The 25946-nt window shown below is 39.9% G+C and overlaps 1 protein-coding gene across 2 annotated transcripts in view; it reads left to right on the forward strand.

The window, feature by feature from the left end:
* Positions 1-12984: 12984 nt before the first annotated feature.
* Positions 12985-25946, forward strand: part of CWC22 (CWC22 spliceosome associated protein) — a 45494-nt gene continuing 32532 nt past the window's right edge. Inside the window, exons 1-6 of one of the 2 annotated variants that reach the window (XM_026668052.2) lie at positions 12985-13098; positions 16813-16932; positions 17777-17844; positions 21313-21429; positions 23055-23294; positions 23904-24032. In XM_026668052.2, the coding sequence (XP_026523837.2) occupies positions 16927-16932; positions 17777-17844; positions 21313-21429; positions 23055-23294; positions 23904-24032 (560 nt within the window). In that variant the 5' untranslated portion in view covers positions 12985-13098; positions 16813-16926. Of the gene's footprint in view, positions 13365-16812; positions 16933-17776; positions 17845-21312; positions 21430-23054; positions 23295-23903; positions 24033-25946 lie in introns of both variants that reach the window. The other variant, XM_087949648.1, reaches the window with a different exon arrangement.

Genomic DNA, 25946 nt, shown 5'->3' on the forward strand with positions numbered 1-25946 from the left:
GCTGGACGTGGCCAACTCAACATCACTCACATTGAGGCACGCATCTCCCCACCTGGCCTCTCATGACTGTGGGGGATGCTGCAACAGTCATAAGTGTGAAAAATGGTCATAAGTCACTTTTTTCAGTGCCATTGTAACTTCAAATGGTCACTCCACACAAGCAAAGTACCAGCAAAGGAGGAGAAAAAAACTCCAGAGACGTTCCTGAGACAGGAAGTCTAGTCCTGCCAAGAATGTAATAAGGGTTAACGGAGAGGCAGTTTCTGTAAGCAACACCAGAATGTTTCCTTCCTGCCTTCCTGACAGGATTAGGACAGTAATTTCTTTTAACAACCGGTTCTCTGAGCTGCTTAGAATGTTAACAACCGGTTCTAGAGAATAGGTGCGAACCTGTAGAATCCCACCCCTGGGTATAAGTATAAACATGAGTAAGAATACAGGAAATATGTACTAATAAATGGGGACAATAGGACAGGGACGGTAGGCACGATGGTGCACTTATGCACGCCCCTTACAGACCTCTTAGGAATGGGGTGAGGTCAATAATGGTTAGTTTGAGGTTAAAGGAGTGGGGGTTAGGGCATGTAACAACAGAGTCAGGTAGTGCATTCCAGGCATTGACCACTCTGTTGCTGAAGTCGTACTTTCTGCAATCAAGTTTGAAGTGGTTTACATTGAGTTTGTATCTGTTGTGTGCTCTTGTATTGTTGTGGTTGAAGCTGAAGTAGTCATTGACTGGTAGGACATTGTAGCAGATAATTTTGTGTGCTATGCTTAAGTCTAACCATAGGCAGCGTAGTTCAAGGTTTAAATCATAAAAAATCGTTAAAAAAGACTACACAGCAAGAGTTGTTTAACGAAGTTAGGAACTTACCACGGTTAATGTTCCTGCAGATGACTGAAAGAATAAAAAGTGATTTCAAGAAAATAAATGAGGCACCAATGACAGGATTTGAAATACTTACATGGAATCAAAGTCATATATGGGACGCACCTATAAATTGTTATTAAAACATAATACAAAGACAGAAGAAATTAAAAACTGCATGACAAAAATGGATGCAAAACATCAAAGAAGTAACTGCAGTGGAACAAGGGGAAGAGTTAGGGAAACAAATCAACAAAGTTCACTCTAAACTGCAATTTGAGAGAAATTTGTACAAAATATTTTCTAGATAGCATACAGCTCTATCAATGATTAAAACAAGATGAACAACTCACACAATGACAAATGCTGCACATGACATAATAAAGAAGAAACATTTCACCACATATGGTGCTTATGTGAAAAGAAAACCTCAAAAGTATTGAAAGGAAATACACCAAAACATTCAGAGAATTTAAAAAATAAAATTTGAATTGAAATAACAATTGTTTTCATAAGGAGTAATTCCAGAGAATATAAAAGAGAGTATCACAATCTGCTGTGATTTATCCTGACAGCAGCAATAACTAATTTGGCACGATGTTGCAAGTGTGAAACCGATGCCAACCATATAAAAACAGGAGACCAAAATCAGGAAACACACAATGAAGTGAAAATGATTCCTATATATTTACCACAGAAATTTAACTAAATTCAAACAAGTACAGTTCCCTTACATACAATATATCACAGAGGAAGGCAGATTTAGACACTTGAAATTTAGTTTTTAAGAAAAAGAGTTAAGGCATAAATTTAAAAATATTAAGTGAAAATGATTTAAGTAAACATAAGCAACAATCTCCAATGTTTCAAGAAAAGTACAAATGCTTGAGTAGTCACTAGTGACTTGGAAAAATGGAAGAGAAAAATGAGCTATCAAAAATTCTTCCATATGATAATCTTGGTATTTTACTTTTTTTTTTTTTTTAACTTTGTTTCAGTACTTTCTTTTCTGTAGGTCTGTAGAGATTCTCAGCCATCCAGGTCGTGGTTGTCCCAAAGGTGCTTTTTCAGGGGGCAACTGGACTTTCTTGGGGTTTTTTTTTGAAGATGTTTCGTCTCTCATTCCCCATTATCCTAGAGCTGAAGAAGCTTCTTGGATGAGAAGCGAAATGCAACAGGCTGAATGTGGCCTCAGGATCAATTATTGGATATATCGAGCTAAAATTCTGAACATATCCTGTATAATTGTTTTACAGATTGAATTGCACCCCCCTAAATTAATTACATTAATAATCTATATTAATTTGTTGTAAATTCATTTAATCATCAAACTGAGAAGCAAGCTCCATTGACCTCATTAAATTACTCAGAAGTAGATCATTCGTTTCCATGGAGATTGCTCCCAAATAAATGTTTGCATAATTGACGCTTGAGCACATCAATCTATATAAACAAATAGTGACAGTTCAGTATGGTCATCTCCTGTAAAAGAGGACATCAATTGTACACACTCTTTATCTTTGAACAAGCCAATTGAACTCTGAGTCTTCTTCACTTTGAATATATTCTGTTCAGGAGATTGTTACCCTCTGATAATTTTTTGCATAACATTTGCAGGGCATCCAGAGAATGCTATAAAAGGGCACAGCATTGTTTTATTTCAGGAGCAGATTCTCTGTGATACCCTGACTGGCCTTTTCAGAACAGCGGTGCAGGCAATTTTTGCTGAAGCAACCTTTAGTCATGTACTTACAGAAGGATAGAAATGGAGGTCTAAATTGAGCAAAAATGCTTTTCTCTAGGGGCTGAGGCAAGATTAATACTTTCATATTAAAAATATTTCACACATAACAACATGTGCAAATGCAGATCTTTTTTTGTCTCAAACACCTTCCAGAACTCATTAGTTAGTGATAGTTCTCGACTTCAGACCGGAAACTTAACAATTGTTCAAAGTTATGACGGACCTCCTCAGAACTATTTATAATCCATTTTCAAAGTTACAACACCTGCACCACTACCACCACCACCACGGTCATGTTATCACATTCTGGGCACTTGGCCATATGCTCATTTTTATAGCTACTTGCAGCATCCTAGGACTGCAATTTTTGACTTTTTTTTTTTTTTGCCAGTTTCCAGCATTTACTTCTGGTTTCCTGCAAAAAGCACCTATTGGGGAAAATGGATTTGCTTTACCACTGTCATGTTTGCTCCGTAACCACCACACTCGCTTAACTACTGTAGTGTTCGTTTAACAACTGCTGCAAAAAATATTGAAAAATTGGGTCCGGCCACACGATGCCTTGACTTAAACTGCAAAAACTTACAATTGTAATTCTGGGCTCAACTGCTGTTGTAACTTGAAGATTACCTGTAGTTCATGGTTGAAAGGCTAATAGATGGTGCACTATAGCAGAGAATGATATTATTTGGAGATATTTTCGGCCTTAAAACCAAACAAAAGCTTTAGTGCCTATTTCCCTTACTATTCCCCCTAAAAGAAACCCTCAATGAAACAAGAGCCAAAAATATTAGCCTTACCAATTTGGGCGAAGTTGCCATGTCACTTTCTTGCTCCCTGTGGACTTCTGAATATTTTTTTAAAATGTAATATGGAGGGGAGGGGAAAGCTGCTTGTTCCTTCCCAATATGTATGTCATGCCCCAGATTTGCTTTTGTTAAACATTTAGCCTTGCAATCAAGCCGGAAAGGCTCCCTGATATTATTAAGCTGCTCTTTAAGCAGGATAAAAATGCCAGAAAGTAAGACTGTCCTTGCCTTAACCAAGTTTTGTCTGCTGAATCATCATCCCCAGCCTTGCCCTTAGAAATAAAAGGGAACCCAAGACTTAAAACTAAGGTGACCAACCATCCTTCTTTCGGGAGGACAGTCCTCCTTTTGTAAGTTCTGTCCTTCCTCGGAAAGTGTCCTCCTACATATCCTCCTTTTTGATATTTGAAGACGAATCTGTAAATCTCTGTATTTGATCGATGCCAATCCAATCCGTTGTGTGTGATGTGTATTTGTATTTGACATGACAATTCATCAAGGCTCGGTACAGTGCAGTGAGACACGATTATGAGACACATGCGCTCCACACAGGAGAATTGCTTTGAGAGAGTGTGCAAGAGTGCAAGAGTGCACCGTGCGCAAGAGTGCACTGCGCGCAAGAGTGTGCCGTGTGCAAGACTACACCCAGGGGTGGGATACAATTTTTTTAACAACTGGTTCTGTGGCCGTGGCTTAGTTGGTGGGCATGGCTTGGTGGTCATGTGACTGGCTGGGCATGGCCAACTCAACATCACTCACATTGGGTCTTACACAAAAATGTAGACAATAGGAATTATGCTTTTTCTTGCAAGTCCATCAGAGGAATAGAATGGAGTGAATAGGCCAGAGTCTCTGTTAGGCTTATTCCCCTGCAAAATATAATATCCAAAAGCATCCAGTATAACAAAAATCCATGTATTTTTCAGTTCCATCCAGGGATGGGATTCAAATTTTTTAACAACCGGTTCTGTGGGCATGGCTTAGTTGGTGGGCATAGCTTGGTGGTCATGTGACTGGCTGGGTGTGGCCAACTCAACATCACTCACATTGAGGCACGCATCTCCTCGCCTGGCCTCTCATGACCGTGGGGATGCTGCAACAGTCGTAAGTGTGAAAAATGGTCATAAGTCACTTTTTTCAGTGCTATTGTAACTTTGAATGGTCACTCCACACAAGCAAAGTACCAGCAAAGGAGGGGAAAATAACTCCAGAGAGGTTCCTGAGACAGGAAGTCTAGTCCTGCTGAGAATGTAATAAGGGTTAACCGAGAGGCAGTTCCTGTAAGCAATACCAGAATGTTTCCTTCCTGCCTTCCTTACAGGATTAGGACAGTAATTTCTTCTAACATTTCTTCTGAACTGCTTAGATTGTTAACAACCGATTCTAGTGAATAGGTGTGAACTGGTAGAATTCCACCCCTGAGTACGCCGTGTGCAAGTGGCTTTGTTTTGTTTTTCTTCAATTTATTTGTGTCCTCCTTCTTATTGTAAAAAAGTTGGTCACCTTATTAAAGCTGATTTATTTCTCATTCACTTTTGTTCAGAAATTTTGCCAAAGGCTGATTTGGAACATCCCTTCTCCATGTAAAAAGATAAACAGTAATTTTTTACCTTTCATAGGGATGATAAAAGCCCCGTGCAAGTTTTTAAAATGTATTTGGAGAACTGCACAAAGATTCCACTAGGAAAAATATTTGTTTTTAAAAGTGGTAATGGTTCATGAATGGAGCAATAAAGTAGAATGAGTTCTGAGAAGATTTCCCAGGCTGTGTATCTTCTACACACTCACCTGGGAAGGAGTCCAAATAGTCGGTAGTACTTACTCTTGGGTAAACATGCATATGCTTTATTATAAAGTATATTTTTGACATTTTTAGCCAGTTATGTGATAAAGCATTTTAACAAAGGTGAGATTCATCATAAGCTTTCTGAAAGAGTGCAGGATAGTGGTGGGATTCAAATTTTTTTACTATTGGTTCTGTGGGTGTGGCTTGATGGGCGTGGTAGGGGAGATGATACTGTAAAATCTCCAGTCAGAGGTGGTATTTGCTGGTTCTCCAAACTACTCCAAATTTCCGCTACCGGTTCTCCAGAACTGGTCAGAACCCGATGAATACCACCTCTGGTGCAGGGTCATGAGAATCAATTATTTCATTTTAAATATTTGTACCTCAGAGTATGTGTGTTGGCAAACATTGGCTCACAAATTTGTAGAACTCATTCACAAATATTCTCTCACAAAGATATTTTACTAATTTCTTTAAAACATTATAACATTCATTGTAAACACAATACAATATAGCAATAGCATAGTCCTGGACATTTTTACATCATCACCCTGATTTTTGACGCATTTCTTCTTAAAATGTTGAATAGGCTTTTAAATATAAAATAGCACTATAGAGTCCATAAGATATTAAGACAGTGTATATCTGATTCTGTAACAATGATCAAATGTAACTTGCATTTATTTAGTCTGACTAAGCAATGTTTGGGGGCGAGGGCAAAATCAATACAATGATTGTACTTTTGCAATGTGAACCTCATACCTTTGGAACACGTTCAAAAGGCCCAGGGTTTCAGGTAAAACAAATAATTGTTTGCAATGTCCAAATTCACACTAGCCTCCACATGTTCATTCTTTTGACTGCTCTGCTTGTCAGCATAAAATCACAAGTTTTGACCAGTAAAACAACACATTTTTAACTTTACACAACTGTTCCCTTTTGTTCATTATGGTTTGATTGGAATAGGCTTTCTTCAATAAAAGGCAGATTCAATCTGGAAGCTTGGGCTGAAAATCCCCCACAGGCAGTAAAAATAGACGTTCTAACATAATAAATACGATCAGGAAAACTAATTACATCCATTAGCTTTGCAGACTGGGAATTCTAGGAGCTGCTATCTAAAAATCTCTGGAGCATAACAAATCTGTATGGAAACTATATATATCCTTGAAATGCCTACTCCCTTCCCACCCTCTCTTATTATTGACTACCAATATAAATTGGTAGTACTGGTCTTTGCACATATGCAGTATGCAGTTTATGCAACAGAATTTAACAGAAAGCATATAAGTTCCAAATAATAGCAATAGCGTTTAAACTTATACACTGCCCCATAGTTCCCTACAGCACTCTCTGGGAGGTTTATAATATCATATTGCCCCCACCAATCTGAGTTCTCATTTACCGATCTCAGAGGGATGGGAGGCTGAGTCAACCTTGAGTCCCCTCAGGATTGAACTCCAGGTTGTGGGCAGGGGTCTATGACAGTTCACCACAGCCAACTCATCACGGCCAACTTGCTGCAGGCAACTCACTGCAGGACAACTTGCCACAGCCAACTCACTGCAGGACAACGCAAGAGTTACACTAATATCAAAGAAATAGCAGAATAGAATCATTAAAGAAAGGATGAAAAAGGAGGGACAGAATTAAATGTGAATTGCAAAAATTAAAATAATGTTTTATTTATTTTAAATAATTAAATAGAATTGTTAAATTGTCCTGCAGCGAGTTGACGGTAATACCTGGGCAACAGCAAGTTGGCTGTGCTGAGTTGGCCATGGTGAGTTGGCCACAGCGAGTTGTCCCATTCCGGGGGGCAGAGTTTGCCTGCAATACCACACTTTAACCACTGCGCCACCAGAGTTCTTATTAAAGCTTATTTTAACTGTCCCATTCCTACCTAAAATTATTTTAGTCATTGGATGTAACCATTTGGAGGAATGAGGGCAAGAGGAGCTTTCATGGTGCATTAATTGAATCTGAAAGTCCCTGTTCACCGTTAGTACAGGCCATTTCTTTTCACTCCTTTTATACCCCATCTGTCAGGATAGGATATAATATAGCATTGCCAATCCTTCATCCAAAGGAGCTCTAAGGAGAAACTGTATCTCTGAAATAAATCTTAAATTGAATGGAGATACCATTGTTAATTTTTTTTGGGGGGGAGGGGCAGTGGTTTGGTCCCCAAGCTTGTTTTAATTTAGTTTCTGAATGTTTTGTTACCAGACCAGGTAACATCAGCAGCAGGATTTTCTTGTCCTGTTCTCCTTTGTTTATAAATGTCTTGTGTGCCAGTTTGGCAAGTTGGTCATTTGATTGGCTGTTCATTTGGAGCTATATTTAAATTCTGAGCAGCTGATTGGTTCTCTTGTTGACTGGCTGTTCGAATGGTCTAGTATCCTGTGGAAATATACCACATCTTAAATCCACTCTGTAGCACACCATATTCACCTTTCAGCCATCTTCCAAAATGACGTGAGGTTTTCTAAGTCTTTTCAACATAATACAGGTAGTCCTCAACAGTTCATTTAATAACTGTTCAAAGTTACAACGGCACTGAAAAAGTGACTTATGACTATTTTTCACACTTATGACCCTTGGAGCATCCGCTTGGTCCTGTGATCAAAATTCAGATATGTGACAACTGATTTGTATTTATGATGGTTGCACTGTCTTGCAGTCATGTGATCCCATGTGTCATTTGGTCATGTGTCACTTAGTGCTGGAAGAAGACATATGCTAAAAGAAACTATACCTGAAATTGCCCCAGCAAAGGACATTTTCACTTGCTCTCTCCCTTCTTTATGTGACATTGGAGAAGCATCAGTATAATAACATCATCACTTAAGATCCTTACTATGAACTAATCTCATCTAGTAAATAGGCTAAACTAGATGTGCACAGGCCTGATGCAGAGTTATTGATATCTTCTTATCCATTTACAATCTTTACAATCACCCTAAGGCAAAACATTTTCCCTTGCAAATTTGCAGAGCCACGCCTTCCCTGAATGTCAGCCAACCAAATGCAATGTTTAAAAGGGCACAGATGTATGCACCTTTTCTTTTTAAAAATGCACAAGTCGATTCTACCGTTAATTAAGGTAAGCGTGGAGCAGCGGTGGGATTCAAATTTTTTTACTACCAGTTCTGTGGGCAGGGCTTGGTGAGCATGGCTAAGTGGGTGTGGCCATGTGACTGGGTGGGCGTGGCTTTTTGCAGTACCCCCCTTCCCCATTTTTTGGGCCTTCTGGGCCTCGGGCAAGCCTCCTGGGGGGGCGTTTTTGCTCCCAGGCTTTCCTGGGGCTCAGGAAGGGAAAAAATGGAGTGTGGGGAGGAAGGGGGGGGCTTTGCTCTCCTCCCTCCATTTTTTGCCTCCCTGGGCCTCAGGGAAGCTCCTGAGTGAGGCAGTAATTAAGCGAGGGTAATCCTGGCACAGCTGATCATAGGAGTAGTTGATTGTCAGGAGGGGGGGGGGAAAGAAATATCTTAAGGAGTGACTGGGTGGGGGTGAGCGTCAGATGGGTAGGGCAAGTGACCATTGGGTGGGCAGGGCAAGTGAGCAAACGGGGCGTGGCCAACCAGAAGTTACTACCGGTTCAGCGACCCATGCCAAATCCTTGCTACCGGTTCATGGGAACCGGTGCGAACCAGCTGAATACCACCACTGGTGTGGAGATATTCTTGAATGAAGATTGAATCCTGATGACAAGTTTTCTTAGCAATGTTACCAAAGTGCTTGGGCATGTCTTTTCTGGAATTTGGTTCCACATAATTGGAGGGAAGACCCTATTTTTAAATGCCAGTAGAACAATCTGGGTATGAGATTGGTAACAAACAGAAATACTGGAATGAGATGACTCAACAAAATGAAGATAATAAAATGATTTAATTCCTGATTCAAAATTATGGTATTAGCCATCTCACCACCATCCAATCCATAAGAGTAATCCAATAGTCCATCAAGGACAAAAAAGCCATTTTGTTTCATTTCCAATTTATTTATTTATTTTAAACTGCTGGGATGCAATGTAGCAGCAACACCATTTATTTTCTCTTAACAGAAAGCAACTGGGCTTTTAATCTATTCCAAAAACACAAGGCTTTGCTGAAGAACTAAATGTCCTCTCATCTTTCCTAACTCAGTAACCAGTGATAATGCCAAACATAAATTAATACAACATGCTTTAAATACATTATGTCAGCAAACTTGGCAAGTTTTGTGTTGAGGCATTTGTAATATTCTCTTTCCACAAAGAGCGTGGCCATCTGAGATCGAAGCCATTCTGAAGTATCAAAATTAAAAGCATTGGACCTGAGGATGCCAGACACATAAGGGTACCCAGTGTGAAGCCTTCTATCACTTTTGAATCAGCTCACACAGAAGCATTTTTTTATTTTCCTAGCTTCCAAGATGTTGGGAAATAGCCATTTTTATTTACACTCACAGAAAGTGCTGAGGTGAAGTCTTACCCTTCCCGGCAGTCTTAACCAAGATACTCTTTGCAGGATCCAATCTGAGTCGGTCACTGGGACCAGAGTTTTTGTCTTCCGGGCTTTTGGACTCCTGCTGGAGCCCATTTTCATGGAACTTCTCTCTAGCATTGGAGCCCATACTCAGGGAATTTCTCTCACACACACATTCTGGTATGAAAGAAGTTCCCTGAGGATGGGCTTCCAGTACAAATTCAAAAGTTGGAAGACAAAACCTCTGGTCCTATTGACCGACCAGAGATTGGATCCTGCAACATTATTCTGGGACACAGATATTTGTCTTCATTAGCAAGATACTCTTTCCTTTACTAACATTAGTCTTGTTGCAGAAGGAATTGCTTGCTGAAGAGGGATTAAGATGGGGTGCCAAAATTCTCACCAGGGATGAAAGCCATTCCCAATAAAGCTTCACCATCAGGATAAGTGCCAAATCTACTAGGTGAAGCAGACCAGGAAATCAGTTGCACAGTAAGGCTAAAACAACTTGTATAGAAAGTGGCTATAACAACAAAATTTTGCAAATCTGATTGCACAGAAAGTACCACCACCTCCTCTTCCTCACACTTCAGTGAATTAGCTTGATCATGTAGTCCTGGACTTAAAATAATCTTCAACTCTTTTTGTCTAGGCAAAGATTCCTGTGTATGTTCTCTTCTTTACGCCCTAATTTAAATTTCAGTCAATCCTGAATTTGATTGCTGTGTGAGTCTGTGTGTGTTTTTGTATATGTTTCTCTCTCTGTGTGGTATTTTTCCTGCTTCAGCAATCATCAGATAAAATACCTTTCTTCCCCACAGTGATCTCTGTGTGTAGGCAAGACAACATATGTACATTATGATCCTGCTTACAATTCGGCTATTTATTTTAACAACACTGCCATTATACCTGGCAAGATCAAGAGTGATTGATGGTTGGCAGGGAACAAGAGTCTTTCCTTTTTGCCCTCTTCCTTTGAGCAGCAGATGGAGAGGAAAATAAGATGACAAATTTGGCTGGAAAGTACTTGGGGCCAAGAATGACATCCACAGGGTGAAAGAAGCATAAGCATATATCAGCAATATAAGCTCTGTTATATAAAGAGCAACAATCAGTTAGCAGACATATCAGCAAGATGTAATAAGAATAACAAGTCTGACGGACTAAAGGGAAATAGGACAGTGATGTGACTTGGCAAGTAATGGACTCAGGCAATGCCACAGATAAAGGACACCTAAAAGTGGAACTCTGAAGGGAAGAGGAAGAAATACATTTATACAGAAATTATATCCTTAACAGCTGAGAACGAGTATGATGGCCTTCAAGAGATCTCAGTTGATCAGTAGATGCAATAAATTTCTAGGTCAGTCTGAAGATTGTATTCTGGTATATTGCAAACTTATATGAAACTGGAATGCTTATAAAACTATATCAGGACAGACCAACTGGGTCTGATTTTGTAAGATGGACAGAAATATTTGGAGATGGGGGGGGGGGTTTTCCCTCAAATATCCAGATCCTGTGCTACATTGTTTTTAAAGATAGCCACATATACACAATGCCTTATCTGACCACATATTTCTATAATAGCAAATGGCCATTTCCATGAAACTGCAAAAAACACTGAAAGATTTATTTGCAAAATATTGCTGCAAATATCACAGAAGATATTTTGCAAAGAGGTCTTTTTGCTTTCTCATTTTTTCAATTTTTTTTCTATTTCCAAATATGTTTTTCTATACTGCAGCATTTTTGAGCTTGGCTTTCAAACACAAAATGCAAGGAACAGGCTTCTTCTGATAAGAGCCAACTGTTTCATCATCAAAATTTATTATAGATACAGCATCTAAGGAGATAAGTGCTATATTGCCTGCTATGAGTTAGGTGTTATGACAATCAGGGCTTGCCTATGACTGCTGAACTGTGACAATTTCATCAAAATCTCACTGGGTTCACATGAAAATGCTAATTAACAACATAGGATATTCACTAAAGACAAAAGATGTCTTTAAAAAAAGCTATTGTAATATAGAGAGTTATGTTACTTTCTTGTCATCCTTTTATATACCTGCTGCTTTTATATGCATTTCAGATAAGATTCATGATTTTAAGCTGTTTTGATTGTAAGATGAAATACAAGCTTTTAGTCTTTGGGGAAAAAAAATCTGAATAAATCTGAAATCCCCAAATTTCCATAATCTATAGTAAGGACCTTTTAGTATTTACCAATTTTATACAACAAGGCAAATTATTTTCATTTTAATCATGGAAACTAAGAAACTAGTGTACTAAAGTTATAATCCTCAGTAGCTAAAATGAGAATTAGTTTCCGCTGAAGACAATGGGTCTTAATCTATAAACATCCATAGGAATTTACCACTGTAGACTCAGTGAGCTCCCAGTTACTTAGAAATTAGACCTCTTGTAATGACCAAGACTTACTACCAGGGTCATGTTAATCATAAGTTTTTCTCAAACATTTGACAGTTCATAAATAAAATATTTACTGGATTTTAAAAAAAACCCTATTCATCCATAGGGGGAAACTCCAAAATCCATAGCTTGAAATCCCTTTAAGGACTGACTAAAATGTCACAAAAAAAAAAAAACCAAAACCTGTTCCAGGCTTGAAAATCTGTGACATTCTCCATTAGGCAACATATAACAAACCAAGTGTTGTAACATCTTTCCTGATCTCAAATGCGAGTGTACTTTTCAGGTTTTTTTATGAATTTTGGATTAATAAAAACAGGTCAGTATTTTGATTGTCCTTAAACTTTGAGCCAACCATTTCTTTTATCTTGTCAGAAATATATGAAAAATGGACTATTCTGTCCACTTACCACAATATATGTTAAATTTGGTATTTCATATTGGTTGTAATTTCTAGACGGTGCAAAAAATTCAACTAGTGAAATATTACTCCTCTCTCTTTGGTGATAAAACTGTATCAGATATCTGCTTGTATTATACATTCATTAAGAAAACCTATGTTTCTGCCAGGGAGGAAAGGAAAATGAGAAGGGATGGGAGGGAAAAAATATCTTATTCTGAATTGTTATAGGCTCCAGGTACTACTATTTCAAGTTCATCATAAAAATTCTCCGAAAACTCTTTGCCACTCTTTGACAGCAATAGACACTCTTATCGAACATAAGGAACACTGGGAAATGTAGTTCAATCCGTGCTTGATAGCCTAAAACGCTGCTGTTAGGTAAGCGAGAAACCGCTCTTCGGGCCACATTTCTCTTAACTCTTTCCTTCCCAAAGTTGACTGCTTGGACTTAACAAAAGCAATAATTCGTGGGGGGGGGAGGAAGTACCGCCTTTTTTCTTGCTTCTAATTGGAGGACAAATTAGCGGAAGTGGCGTAATTCCTGTAAGCGGGCATATGCTCTGGTGGGAAATTGGTGGCTCGGGTAAGTTACAAGGCCGGCTGGCGCGAGGAGCGGGCTTTCTGACGTCGTTTCCTCGCAGCCGGAGCTCTGGCTTCTTCTCCGGTTTTGAGCCCTCCACGTCGATCGCCGGGAGGCGGGCAGGGGCGGGAGCGATGGGCCAACGAGCGTGGGGAGAAGCTTGGGCTTCCCGGCTGGCGGGATGATCCGAGGAAACTTCCCCAAACCACCCGCAGCTCCCCAGAACCGGTGCTTGTAAGGAAGCGACTCGGTACTTCGTTGCAACGCGTGTAGGTGTGTGTGCACGTCTGAACGTGGCCGTACGCGATCTCCCTTTCCCCGCCTGCAATCAGGCTGTGTGGGAAGTGCGCTGAGTTGCCTATTGGTGCCCCAGTATCTCTGCTTCCCTCGTCCTCGACGGAGAAGGTGATCCGATAAAAATTCTAACAACAACAACAACAACATTGGCGCCAGTCAGTGATATTTGTGATACATTTTTAAATGTTCAGTTGACTGAGTTTCATGTTTAATGAATAAAAGAGATAATCGTCATCATCTTCCTCCTCTATTATTATTAATATTAATATTAATAATATTATTCGCCACACAGTCAGCCAGATGTTCAGACTGGGTTTGCCATTTTTGTCTACCTTTAAAGTCCTTACCAAGGACCTGGGATAGGCAAATCTGGATGTTTGGTGGTGTTACAGATTTTATTATTATTATTATTATTATTATTATTATTATTATTATTATTATTATTATTATTATTATTATTATTATTATTATTATTATTATTATTATTAATATTATTATTATTATTATTATATCATTACACAGTCAGCCAGTCATTGAGACTGGCTTTGGCATTTTTGTCCTTACCAAGGACCTGGGATAGGCAGATCTTGATGATGATGATGATGATTTGGCTGTTCTCCAAACTGTTTATCCTAACAATATTTGTTTTTGTTTTGTTTTGTCATGAGACTTAGAGATAACATGAAACTGAGTTCCAAGATTTCTGTTAAAATGGGGAACTGTCTGGGTTTTCTTGATGTAACGGGCTGATAGGATTTGTCATTTTCAGTTGCTGAATGTTGAGGACATGGATATTGCATAGCGATTTTGTGACATGTAGGGAAAGTGTTTTTTTTTAAAAAAACAGGGAAGCAGATAGGTCTAAAATTAGTCACATATTTTCTAACATCATTTTCGTCTGTCTCACAAGTAGATACAGGTAGTCTTCAACTTACAACGGTTCATTTAATGACTGTTCAGAGTTAGAATGGCATTTTTCACATTTATGACCTTTGTAGCATCCCCACAGTCATGTGATTTACATTCGGATGATTGACAAATGACTCACATTTATGATGGTTACAGTGTCCTGGAGTCATTGTAAAAGCCTACAGTAAAAGCCTACAGTACAGTATAGTCCCTCCAATATATATAAAAAAGTTCATCTCCATCATAGAGTCTGCTGATGAATCTACTTGCAAAGAAAAGGCAGTCTAAGACATTGTCCTACAAAAAGTAACTGGAGATGATAATTGATTTTATATATATTAACTTGATGTATAAAGCAATAAATGATCCAAATAAAGTATTTAACACAGTTGAAAAACAACTTCAATTCATAATTTAGTAATGCACATTTACTCTCTTACTTTGAAAAATAAGTGATGACAGTTTGAAAATGTGGGGGGTCTGCAAGTGATGACAATGTGGAAAATGTTGATAAGTGTGAAGAAATGTGGATGCAGGCTTGTATGAAATGTGATCATACCAGAACTGTCGGGCCTTGGGTGTGTGTGTGTGTATACAAAGTTGCCTATATATCAGTGGTCGCCAACACTCTCTCTCTCTCTCTCTCTCTCACACACACACACACACACACACACACACAGTTTGGTGGTCCCTGAGATCCAAAAGGTAGGCGAGCCCTGGCCTATATGGCTCCAAATAAAATTGAAATCCAGTGACTACTATTCTGTTCCTTTCGGCATTATAATTATTATCTTTTAGCCATTTCCATTTTTCTAAAAAAAATTCAGAACTGACTGTTGGAGGATTAAAAAAAAATATTATACAGGTAGTCCTCGACTTATGACCACAATCGAACCCATAATTTATGTTGCTAATTGAGAAATTTGTTCAGCGAGTGTTGCCCCATTTTACAACTTTTCCTGCCACAATTTAAGTGAATCACTGCACTTGTTAAATTAATAACATGGTCGTTAAGAGAATCTGATTTCCCCATTGACTTTGCTTGTCACAAGGTCGCTAAAATGGATTACATGACCCCGGGACACTGCAACCGTCCTAAATATGAGTCAGTTGCCAAGCAACCAGATTTTAATCATGTGACCATGGGGATGCTGCAGCTGTCATAAGTGTGAGAAACAGTTATAAGTCACTTTTTTCAGTGCCATTGTAACTTTGAACGGTCACTAAATGAACCGTTGTAAGTTGAGGACTACCTGTACTGGCTTGCTGGACTTTTCTTCTTTACTTTCCTCTTGGCCATCAACAGCAAGTGTTGCAGATCTTTTCTTGAAAGTTCTGTGCCGATGGGACTGAAACAACTGAGAACTAAGTCAGTCATCGCCTTCTACTTTGTTGACCCCAGCTTGCTTTGTGAGAGCAATACAATTTGCCTTTATTTTGGGCAGCTCTTTTATAGCAGCAAAGCCTTTCAAATCACGTATGAAATCAGGTAGAAGCCACCAAACACCCTTGTTAGTGGCTTCTCATTTCTTGTGAGAAAATTTGCCCCCGATATCTTCATTATCTGATCTTCAGTCGAAACATTTAACAGATGTTCTATTTCTTCAAAGTCTTTGTCTTGTTCTAATAAGACTTTCTACACTTGTTCTTTAAAAAAAAACACCTGGCTTTTATATTATTAACATTGCCTCTTCATTTAAGCAGAAACTTGCACAGTGTCACATGTTCTTTTGTTTCTTTTCAAACCACTGAGAATTTCAAGCTTTCTTCAGTCAATAAAGCTTTTCTTTCTCCACTTGAAATGTTATTACCGCCGTGCTTCATGTAACATCCTTTTCAGCATACAGATTTATTAAGCGGGGAAAAGTACACCTTAGCAGTGATAATTAACAAAATTTAAAAAAATCTAAGAGATGCAAAAAAAACACTAACCAAATAGTGCATGTACGGCACACATACTGGTTTGAGTAGGCAGTAAAAACAAAGCAACAAGCCATTGCATTCAGCTGGAAAGAGCTCACTCTGTTCACATATCATTTCTTATTGGTGCAGAATTGAAACTCAATGCAAAAATGAAGGTTTTTTTTTTGTGTTTTACACACATTGTTCTCTTATTTATCAATCATGTATGACAGTGGCCCCCAACCTTTTGGGCACCAGAGACCCCTTCCATGGAGAGCAGTTTTTCCGTGGACTGGAGAGAGGGTGTGGTTTCACGTACTGCCTGCATCCAGCAGATGGGGGCTTCATTTGTTTGTGTGGCCTGATTTATGGCATGCTGTGGACCAAGGCCAGTCCATGGACCAGGAGTTGGGGACCCCTGATTTATGAGCAAATTCTTGTATATTAACATGCTTTATGAGAACTATGCTTTGAAAGCTCAGATACGTATAGATTAAGGAGTCAAATTAATTAACTGAAAAGCAGATAATTGTTGACAGCAATATTAGTTTATGGCTGCTTTGATTTTTGCCTTAACAATACCAGAAACCTCATTTGTTTTCTCTATAGATGAATTATTTTTGCTGTAAGAATAACAATAATATTCCACATTGATTTTGGAACGCTTACATTGGAAATTCAGAGTTTTAAAGTGGAAGAATAAGGGAATGAAGAGTAGCAGAAATGAATGTAAGTATTTTTTAAAATTTAGTATTATATATTTGATGAATTCAGCAAATCTACCTCATTGATATTTTGGGGGTTCTGAATGTGCAGCTTTTTGCCCAGGCTTTTGATGAGGAAGATTGACACTCCTTTTCTTCCTTTGTTCCCATCAGCAACAATTATTTTCTCTGCCAACTCTGACACCAATTCTCAATGTTTGTAGATGTTTCCGAAGTGCTTATGTGGAAGGCAATTTGAGTCTACGGAAGTATGATTGAAGCCCAAACACTAAATTTTATCTGAGAAGAAATGTTTACTTACTCGTATTATGCGTTACGATCTCTACTATGTAATAAATACTTTATTGAGAACAGTTATATAGTTGTTACTACTTGGTCGTTGGCTAACTGCAAATTTTACTGATGTTTTATGTCAAGTATTGTGTTTTGTTTATTAAAATATTTGTAGCCTGGCTGTTACCTTAAGGAATCAGAGTTGGTTACAATCCATAAACTAGAATAATAAAATGAAGTAAAAACAAACAGTATAAAATTTAACACAATAACATTTATTACATTATTTTGCTACTTCCCATTAAATAATCTCAAATCAATTTATAATAGAATGTATTACAATAAAGTGTAATACAATAATAGAAAGATACAGATTTTTCCAAAAGAGGGCAAGGCTGGTTTAAAATAGCTGGTTTCTCAGTGCAATATTAGCACATTTTGTAAGGCTCACAGGTACAGTATGGGATTGCATATACGTGAAAAACAGTCATATTAGTTCTTTGTGAGTGTATTTTGCATTTCAGTTCTCTTAAGAATATTTATTATGTATAATTTAAATAATTTATGTTTTAAAGTCTGGATCTAGCTGTGAAAGGAAGGAAGCTTACCATACTCGCCAGAGAAGTGCCTCCCCAGAAGACAGGTAAAATGTCTTTTTATAAGGAATGCAGTAAAAACTCACTAGAAATAATAATAGATTGTAATGGGGAGATGGGAGGGGAGAGGATTTCTTTAATATTTTAAAACAGTGGCCCTCAACCTTTTGGGTACCAGGGACTGGTTTTGTGGAGGGTGGTTTTTCCATAGATCAGGCATGTGTGTGGTTCCGTATGCTGCTTGGGTCCCGCATGTGCATGGATGTGGCTTCACTTGCTTGCAAGGCCCAGTTCCTGGCTGGCCACCTACCTATCTTAAAATAGATTTAAAGTATTTTAAGATTTGAGAATTCCCCTACCAGTTAAAAAGCATTTCTACAATGGTATTTTAGGCAAGTAGTAAATATGACAAACTGATTGTTAGCAGAAGTGGCAATACTCAGTTTACCTGGAAGGATTAGTCATTTTTGATTAGCTGAGAATCTGGTAGTGGAAAATACGTCATCTTTTTATTCTAATAATGTTTTGGGATAGGAATCATTTTAAACCTAGATTTGCCTCCCTTTCAGACAGTTTTGATATTTGATGGAAAAGAAGTACGTAGAGGGGGGATATTTCTTTCACTCAGATCTAGAGAACCAAGACAACTTCATAAATTGACAGCATTAGTTTTGGGTCTTCTGATCAAAGAAGGATGCAAAACAACAATGCTATAATTGTATGTAATTTGGTTGATGGACATGTATGTCTTTCTCTCACACATGCACTATATACATACCAGATTATCTGCTATGGGCTTTATTAGATACTTCATCAATACCGTGTTTCTCCAACAATACGGCCTCCACCAATAGGAAGGCCCAGCATGTTTTATCAGCATAAAATCAAATTAAGCCCCTCCCCCCAAATTAAGGCCTATATTAAACATGCGAAATGGGGGGGAATGGTGGGGGGGCCTTGCCGTTACCTCCCCGCTGGACCCTCCGTTCATCCCGCCAGGGCCACGCCAGAGCAGTGCGGGCTGGGCAGAGCTGGCAAAGCAAGACGCGGGTACGCGCCTGCCTGCCAAGCAAAAGAGCCGGGCCAACCTGAGCTTGGCTTCCTTCCCAAGTCCCTCCAGCGCAAATCCGAAGGGGTCAACGGGAGAGGCCGCCCGAGGCAGTGATAGTGCCCACCCATCCATGGACAGGGAGGCGAGGCGATGGCCTGTGCCGTGTCCTCCTCCGAGCTGAGCCCCGCCAAGTTAGCGCCTCTGCCTGATGCCCATTCCGCTGCAGTGTTTGGAGCTGCCAGCGCATTTGGAGATGCATGGGGACAGGCTGGGCAAGGGGTGGAAAGGATGGGCGACTTTGGGCTCTCTCCGCCTCGAAGCCAAGCTCAGGTCGGCCCGGCTCTTTGCTGCTGGCAGGCGGGCGTGCACCCATGGTTCGCTTTCCTGGCTCTGCCCGGCCCATACAGCTCTGGCGTGGCCCTGGCAGGATGAGCAGAGGGTCCGGTGGGGAGGCGCTCGCTGCCTTGGTGAGAGCTCTGCTGCCGGGAAGGAGGGCCCGCCTGTCAGCTGCGCTGGGCGCCCCAGGCGAAGTTCTTCGCTCTCTGCCCGGCGCCAGGCAGGGATGGCGGCTGGGTACTTCTCCCGAGGTGGGCCGATCCTGTGCTGCGGCCCCGGGAGATTTGCCTCCCCACGTGGGGTTGGGCTGCCCTCTCGGGCAGGGGAGGCTTTGTTGTAGTAGGGCGTCGTTTTTAAAATAATTGGCTTTACTTTCAAAGGCAAAGGGAAGGTGGCAGGAGCGCCTGAAGCCGAGTGTCTCCACTGGGCTCTGGTTGCAGGGAGGAGCCCTGGCTGGCCGCACATGGCTGCGCCAAACGCCGCGGCGTTGCTCTAAACGCCGCGGCAGCAAGGGAGAAGGGAAAGCAACGGTGGCGGAAGGTCTCCCGATACGAAATGCCCCACCAAGGTCAACATCCAAGCTGTCGCTGCCCGCCCACCCGAGGTTGCAAGGGGGGGGGGAATAAGTCACCCCCGAAAAGACAGCCTAGCCGTTTTTTCGGGGGTCAAAAAAAAATAAGGCCTAGCCTTATTTTGTAAGAAACACGGTAGGTATTTTTACAGGTGTTTCTGTCTCTAGCTTAGTTTCTTATGTTGCTGTTAATAAATTGACACCTCCAATCCAAGATTTATACCTTTTAAAGGTGCACTAACCGTTTTCCCAGTGTTCCCATGGATATTGGTTACTCTCTTTATCTTCTCAGCAGAAAATTCTGCTGTTCTAAGTATATTCCAGTTGTAGAGAAATGCTAAGTGAACGTAGCTGAGTTCACCAAGAATCTTCTTCAGACTTACACAATTAGAAGTGGAGCCAATTGAAAGGATGCAAATCAATCTATTTTGTTGTGAATACATTTCCTTTTCTGCCTATTCTGATCTGGTGCCTCATTAGGATTCTGCTCCCTTCAAGTCCCATTTCCAAATATTTGTACAGAAACCATGGAAATATGTTATGTATATGAACATCAGATATATTGAATATGAATATCCATTTATGAATGTTGTTTATTCCTTTGCTTCATTCACTGTCATAATCAAAATGATACCTGTTTTGAAAGAACTGGGGTAGCAATAGAAAGTATGAGAAGGAAAGGATGGATTAAGTTCAAGATTTATGATGTAAATCTTGTAAAACTGATGAACCAAGGAGTAACTGAAGGACATACATAGACACCGAGACTTGTTTAATTACTGCAAATTATATCAATATTTTTTCTTATTATTTTTCATACAAAGTAAAGTTTTCTGCAATACAAAGTTGACAGCTGAGGAACATTTGAAACCCACGATTCGCTTTCCAAAGTTACATAATCCATTATATATTTATTTATTTACTTATTTATGCCTTCGGGTCAGCATTGACTCCTTGTAACTGTCTAGCAGCAATTTTTTGGAAGTAGGCTTGCCAGTTCCTTCTTCCTAGGACTGAGAAAGGTGACTGGCAAGCTGGCTTTGTGCAAAACTAAGGCAGGGCTATACAGGTACTACTTGACTTACGACCACAATATATGTTGTTAAGTGAAAAACTTGTTAAGTTGACTTTTCTTGCCACATTTGTTAAGTGAATCCTTGCAGCTGTTAAGTTAGTTACACGCCTGTTAAGTAAATTTGGCTTCCCTGTTGACTTTGCTTGTCAGAAGGTCACATAAGGGAATCACATGAGCTTGGGACACTGCAAACCATCATAAATATGAACCAGTTGTCAAGCATCCAAATGTAAATCACATGACTATGGGGATGTTGCAACGGTCATAGGTGTAAAAAAAAAATCATGTCACTTTTTGTAGTGCCATTGTATCTTTGAACGGTCACTAAATGAAATGTTGTAAGTCAAGGACTACCTGTATTCACTGTTTCCTAATTTGTAGCCTGGTGCCTTAACCACTACACCAAACTGGCCTCTCCACATATTTCTGTGATGTGTTTAACAGTAATTGCTAATCAAGTTTTGCTCTTAATCCATGAATAGGTTCATGGAGCGTAAGAGGTCTCAATCACCGCAAAGCAAAGGCCATTTGGAACACAGAAGATCTGACAGAGAACATTCGGGAAGGGGACTTTATGATGACAGATACCCAGAACCAAGGTGAATGACAAATGCTTCTAAAAATTCTGAACTTTGTGTTAACTGCTGGTGGTATTTTGTAAGCTTTTATAGAGTGTGTCAATTTGGATTTTGCTTAAAATAGGTCTTAGAACTGGTGAATTGTAACTAAGGAACAGCTTCTACCATACAGCGGTCTCCTTATTGTACTCCTCAACTCCTCTATCCCCCCACACACGCTGATACTTTCCTTGATAATATATAACATATCTTGTATAAACTCTCTGTGCATTATACTTATATTCAATATGTTCATAAACACTCTGTACAGTCGTATATATTCCTTCCATAGACATATATTCTGTATATTCATACCGTGTTTCTCCAACAATACGGCCTCCACCAATAGGAAGACCCAGCATGTTTTCTAGGCATAAAATCAAATTAAGCCCCCCCCAAATTTAGGCCTAGTTTAAAACATGCAAAATAGGGGGAAGGGTGGGGGACTTGCCATTTGGAGTGCCGTTGGAGCCACCGTCGCCGTTTGGAGTGCCGTTGGAGCTGCTGCGCCGTTGGAGCTGCCTCTGCCGTTGGAGCGCCTCTGCCGTTTGGAGCCGCCGCCGCTTTGAAGCTGCCGCTTCGCTTTGAGCACTGCCGCTGTTTGGAGCACCACCGCCACTCCAAACACGGCGGCAGCTCCAAACACGGAAGCGGCAGCTCCAAACGTGACGGCGGCACTCCAAACGGCGGCGGCGGCGGCTCCAAACGGCAGAGGCAGCTCCAAACACGGAAGCGAGCCACCGCCGCGTTGAGCTGCCGCCGCTTGGAGTGCCATCGTCACGCTTGAGCTGCCGCTCCGCAGTTTGGAGCTGCCGCCGTGTTTGGAGTGGCGGTGGTGCTCCAAACAGCGGCAGTGCTCCAAACGCGGAAGCGGCAGCTCCAAACGTGACAGCGGCACTCCAAACGGCGGCGGCAGCTCCAAACGGCAGAGGCAGCTCCAAACGGCGGCAGCAGCTCCAACGGCACTCCAAACGGCGACGGTGGCTCCAAACGGCAGAGGCAGCTCCAAATGGCGGCAGCAGCTCCAATGGCACTCCAAACGCGGCGGCGGCTCCAAACAGCAGAGGCAGCTCCAAACGGTGGCAGCAGCTCCAACGGCACTCCAAACGGCAGCGGAATGGGCAGAAGGGAAAGCAACAGCGGCAGGTGCCAAAGGTCTTGGGTCTGCAGCAAAGGTGTTTGGTGGGAGTAGGAGCTCTCTCGCGCTTCGCCATGATCGCCCGTTAGGAGCGGCTGGTGGCGAGGCTGCCTGCGGGCGCTCTAGATGAGGATGAAAGGGGGAATTATTACCCCGAAAAGACGGCCTAGCCGTTTTTTCGGGCTCAAAAAAATAAGGCCCGGCCTTATTATGTGAGAAACACGGTAGATATTCTGTATATCCATATACAGTTAACTTTTTTTTTGTATATCTGTATATATATATATATTTATCCTTCATTGCTGTTTTGCACTTCTGGTTAGATGCTAACTGCATTTCGTTGCCTGTGTTCATGTGCAATGACAATAAAGTTGAATCTGAATCTATAGGCATCGTATTTAAATTTTACTTTTTCTTTCTTTTGTACTTTGAACATGTAATATGTAGGGTTTTTTTTTTTAAATTTCAGAAGGAGAGAAAGACAGGAGAGGGAGAGAGAATCTGATTGGAAGAAGTACAGGAAGTCCCGATCACCTGATAGAAAAAATGATTCGGAGAAGTCAGGAGTACAGGGCTCTCTTTTACGTGAGGAACCCCCTCCAAAGAAAAAGAAAGAGGAAGTGGATCCAATCCTTACCCGTACTGGAGGTGCATACATTCCTCCAGCAAAGCTCAGGATGATGCAGGCACAAATAACTGATAAAAACAGGTATACCGGAATTTTTTAAAATTATACATTATATAAATTAAATTACGTTGTTATATTTTAAATTAACTGAAAGTTTGTTAGCAGAAATTAGATTTTTAAATGCTATGCTCAAATAATAGAGAAGGAATAGAAGCAGGAGTAGGTGCAAGGTGCAAGTTGACATGACTGATGTCAGAAAAATCCTAATTATGTGAAAGCAAGACTGCTGCAGCTTTATTTAGAAAAAGCTTCAAAGATTGGAGTTTGGTCTCAATTTTTCATGCTCAGATGGCTGAGTTATCATTATTGTGACAGTTTTGCATAGGAATAAATATCGTTTCTTAATGAGAAGGCCAAATTTTTCTGCTGGGTGAAATAAAATCTGAAGCTCGAATTGTCCTTCCTGATTTTGTTGACCATAGTTGATAATACCCTTTTTTGCAAAGCATAAATCATTGTTTAGCATTCATAATAATGCTGCTTGCTGTAGTAACTCTTCTTAACGTATTTTGCATTTGTAAAGCTGAACTGAGAGATGTGTCACTATGTTTAATGCTCCAGCTGACTGTCCCTTTTGCTCTAGTTCTTTGCCTTTTGCTCATTAGTAAATTTGTATATTTTGAAAAACAGCTTAGCCTATCAAAGAATGAGCTGGGAAGCATTGAAGAAATCCATCAATGGTCTGATCAACAAGGTGAACGTTTCAAACATTGCCAATATTATAACTGAACTTCTTCAAGAAAACATTGTGAGAGGCAGGTAAGCATGAAATATGTACAGAGCCACCCTTTCTGCTCGGTTTAAACATGTGTTAATATATTGATGGATGTATATGAAACAATATTAGGGATAGAGAAAATGTGGGACATGCCACATTGTGACCTGGGTCGTGGCTGAAGGTAGAGAGGTAAAGGACAATGGGGAGACTAGCACTGCCTCATTCACCCTTGTAACATCTCTGCAGATTTAATTTAAAGGTGTTCCAAGTCTTCACTGTGTCATTGCAGAATTCCTGTTAACTTAATGGGTTTGCTCAGAGTTTGCAGAAAACACATTTTATGTTATTTGCACAACCCATAGATCTGGGCTTCTTGTTAAAAATACTCTACAATGTATTTATAAAGGCTCCTGCTTAAGTCAAGCTGGTATGTTTATTTTAAAATAAGAATGGCTTGCTAAAAATTTGTGCAAGTTTGCAGATACTGTAAAATTGAAGGTTTGTCCTTCACAAATTCTTTTGAAGTCAAGATGTTTTATACATTTTGTGGGATTCTAATTCAGATATCAAGTTAACTTTAACTCTTTTAAAGCATACACCGTGACTTCTGTAATGGGTTTTTTTTTTAAAGCCAGGTCTTTTTTTAAAAAAAAGATATTAACTGGAGTTCTGCTATATTACAATGGGTATTTTCTGATCCATGACCACAAACTAGTTTGAATGGAGATGAAAGAATTATGACTGCCTTCTAACTGTAGTGCTCAAAAATCAGACAGTTTTGGATTTATTTATTTTAATTCTTAAGTGTTCTTTTGTGCGCTGGATTCCATTTTGCAATCTTATGGTATTCAAATACTGTAAAAAGTGATGAAATCTGTCTGATTAGGTTCTTGAGCTTTTCCATTTATCGCATTAGTAGAGTGACTGAATAAAAATAAAGCTTGTGTTTCATGGCAGTTTGTTCATATTACATAACAATCCATTTACCCTCTTGCTGGTTTTTCAGTCCTGATAAGCTGTTGGGAAAATGAGTTTTCTGTCAGTGTTCTTCTTTGAGGCAGGAGTAAGTAGCAGCCTCTGATGGATTCCTAATCCACAAATATCCTGTCATGCTTCTTCTAAGTGCTTAATTAAAACACAGATTACCAGGAAGTATCTTTATATCTGCATTAGGAGGCAAACTATACTTGTTGAACTAAATTTACTTCTCTATTTTAGTGCATTGATGACCTTGTACATTAATGACTTTTGGCTTGCACTGATAAACTTTCTCTATATGGGCTGTAGTTATGCTATTCTTCCTAATGGATTTAGGTAGCAGAGTTATCATTATTCTGAAAATTACAAGGGTAGTAAGTTGTTACTTTAATTATACAGATGGTCTCAACTTACATCTATAATTGAACCCCCAACATTTCGGTTTCCGAGTGAAACATTGGTTAAGTGGATTTTGACCCATTTTGCGACCTTTCTTGCCACAGTTTTTAGGTGAAGCACTGCAGTTGTTAAGTTAGTAATGGTTGTAAAGTGAATCTCCATTGATTTTGCTTGTGAAAAGGTCGCAAAAGGTGATCACGTGATACAGAGACACTGCAATTGTCACACTACGAGTCAGTTGCCAAGCATCCAAATTTTGATCACATGACCATGAGAATGTTGCATCGGTCATAGGTGTGAAAAACCATCACAAGTCACTTTTTCGGTGCCGTTGTAACTTTGAATGGTCACTAAATGAACTGTTGTAAGTCGAGGACTACCTGTATTTAATTTGAAATGTTTTGAATCTATTTTGTCTGACGGAATGGCATTGCATATTGTTTCCAGTAGTGTAACTCCATTTGGTCTTCACTAGAACTGTAAGTCTCAAAAATACAATAGGTTTGATAGAAACCCGTGCTGCTAAATGGAGACATGAATGACATAGGTCAATGACATATTATACATACTTTAATTTC

The sequence above is a fragment of the Notechis scutatus genome, chromosome 1, assembly GCF_049901735.1.
Source record: "Notechis scutatus isolate UNSWTSFEM ecotype Mainland chromosome 1, rNotScu1.2, whole genome shotgun sequence".
NCBI lineage: Eukaryota > Metazoa > Chordata > Lepidosauria > Squamata > Elapidae > Notechis > Notechis scutatus.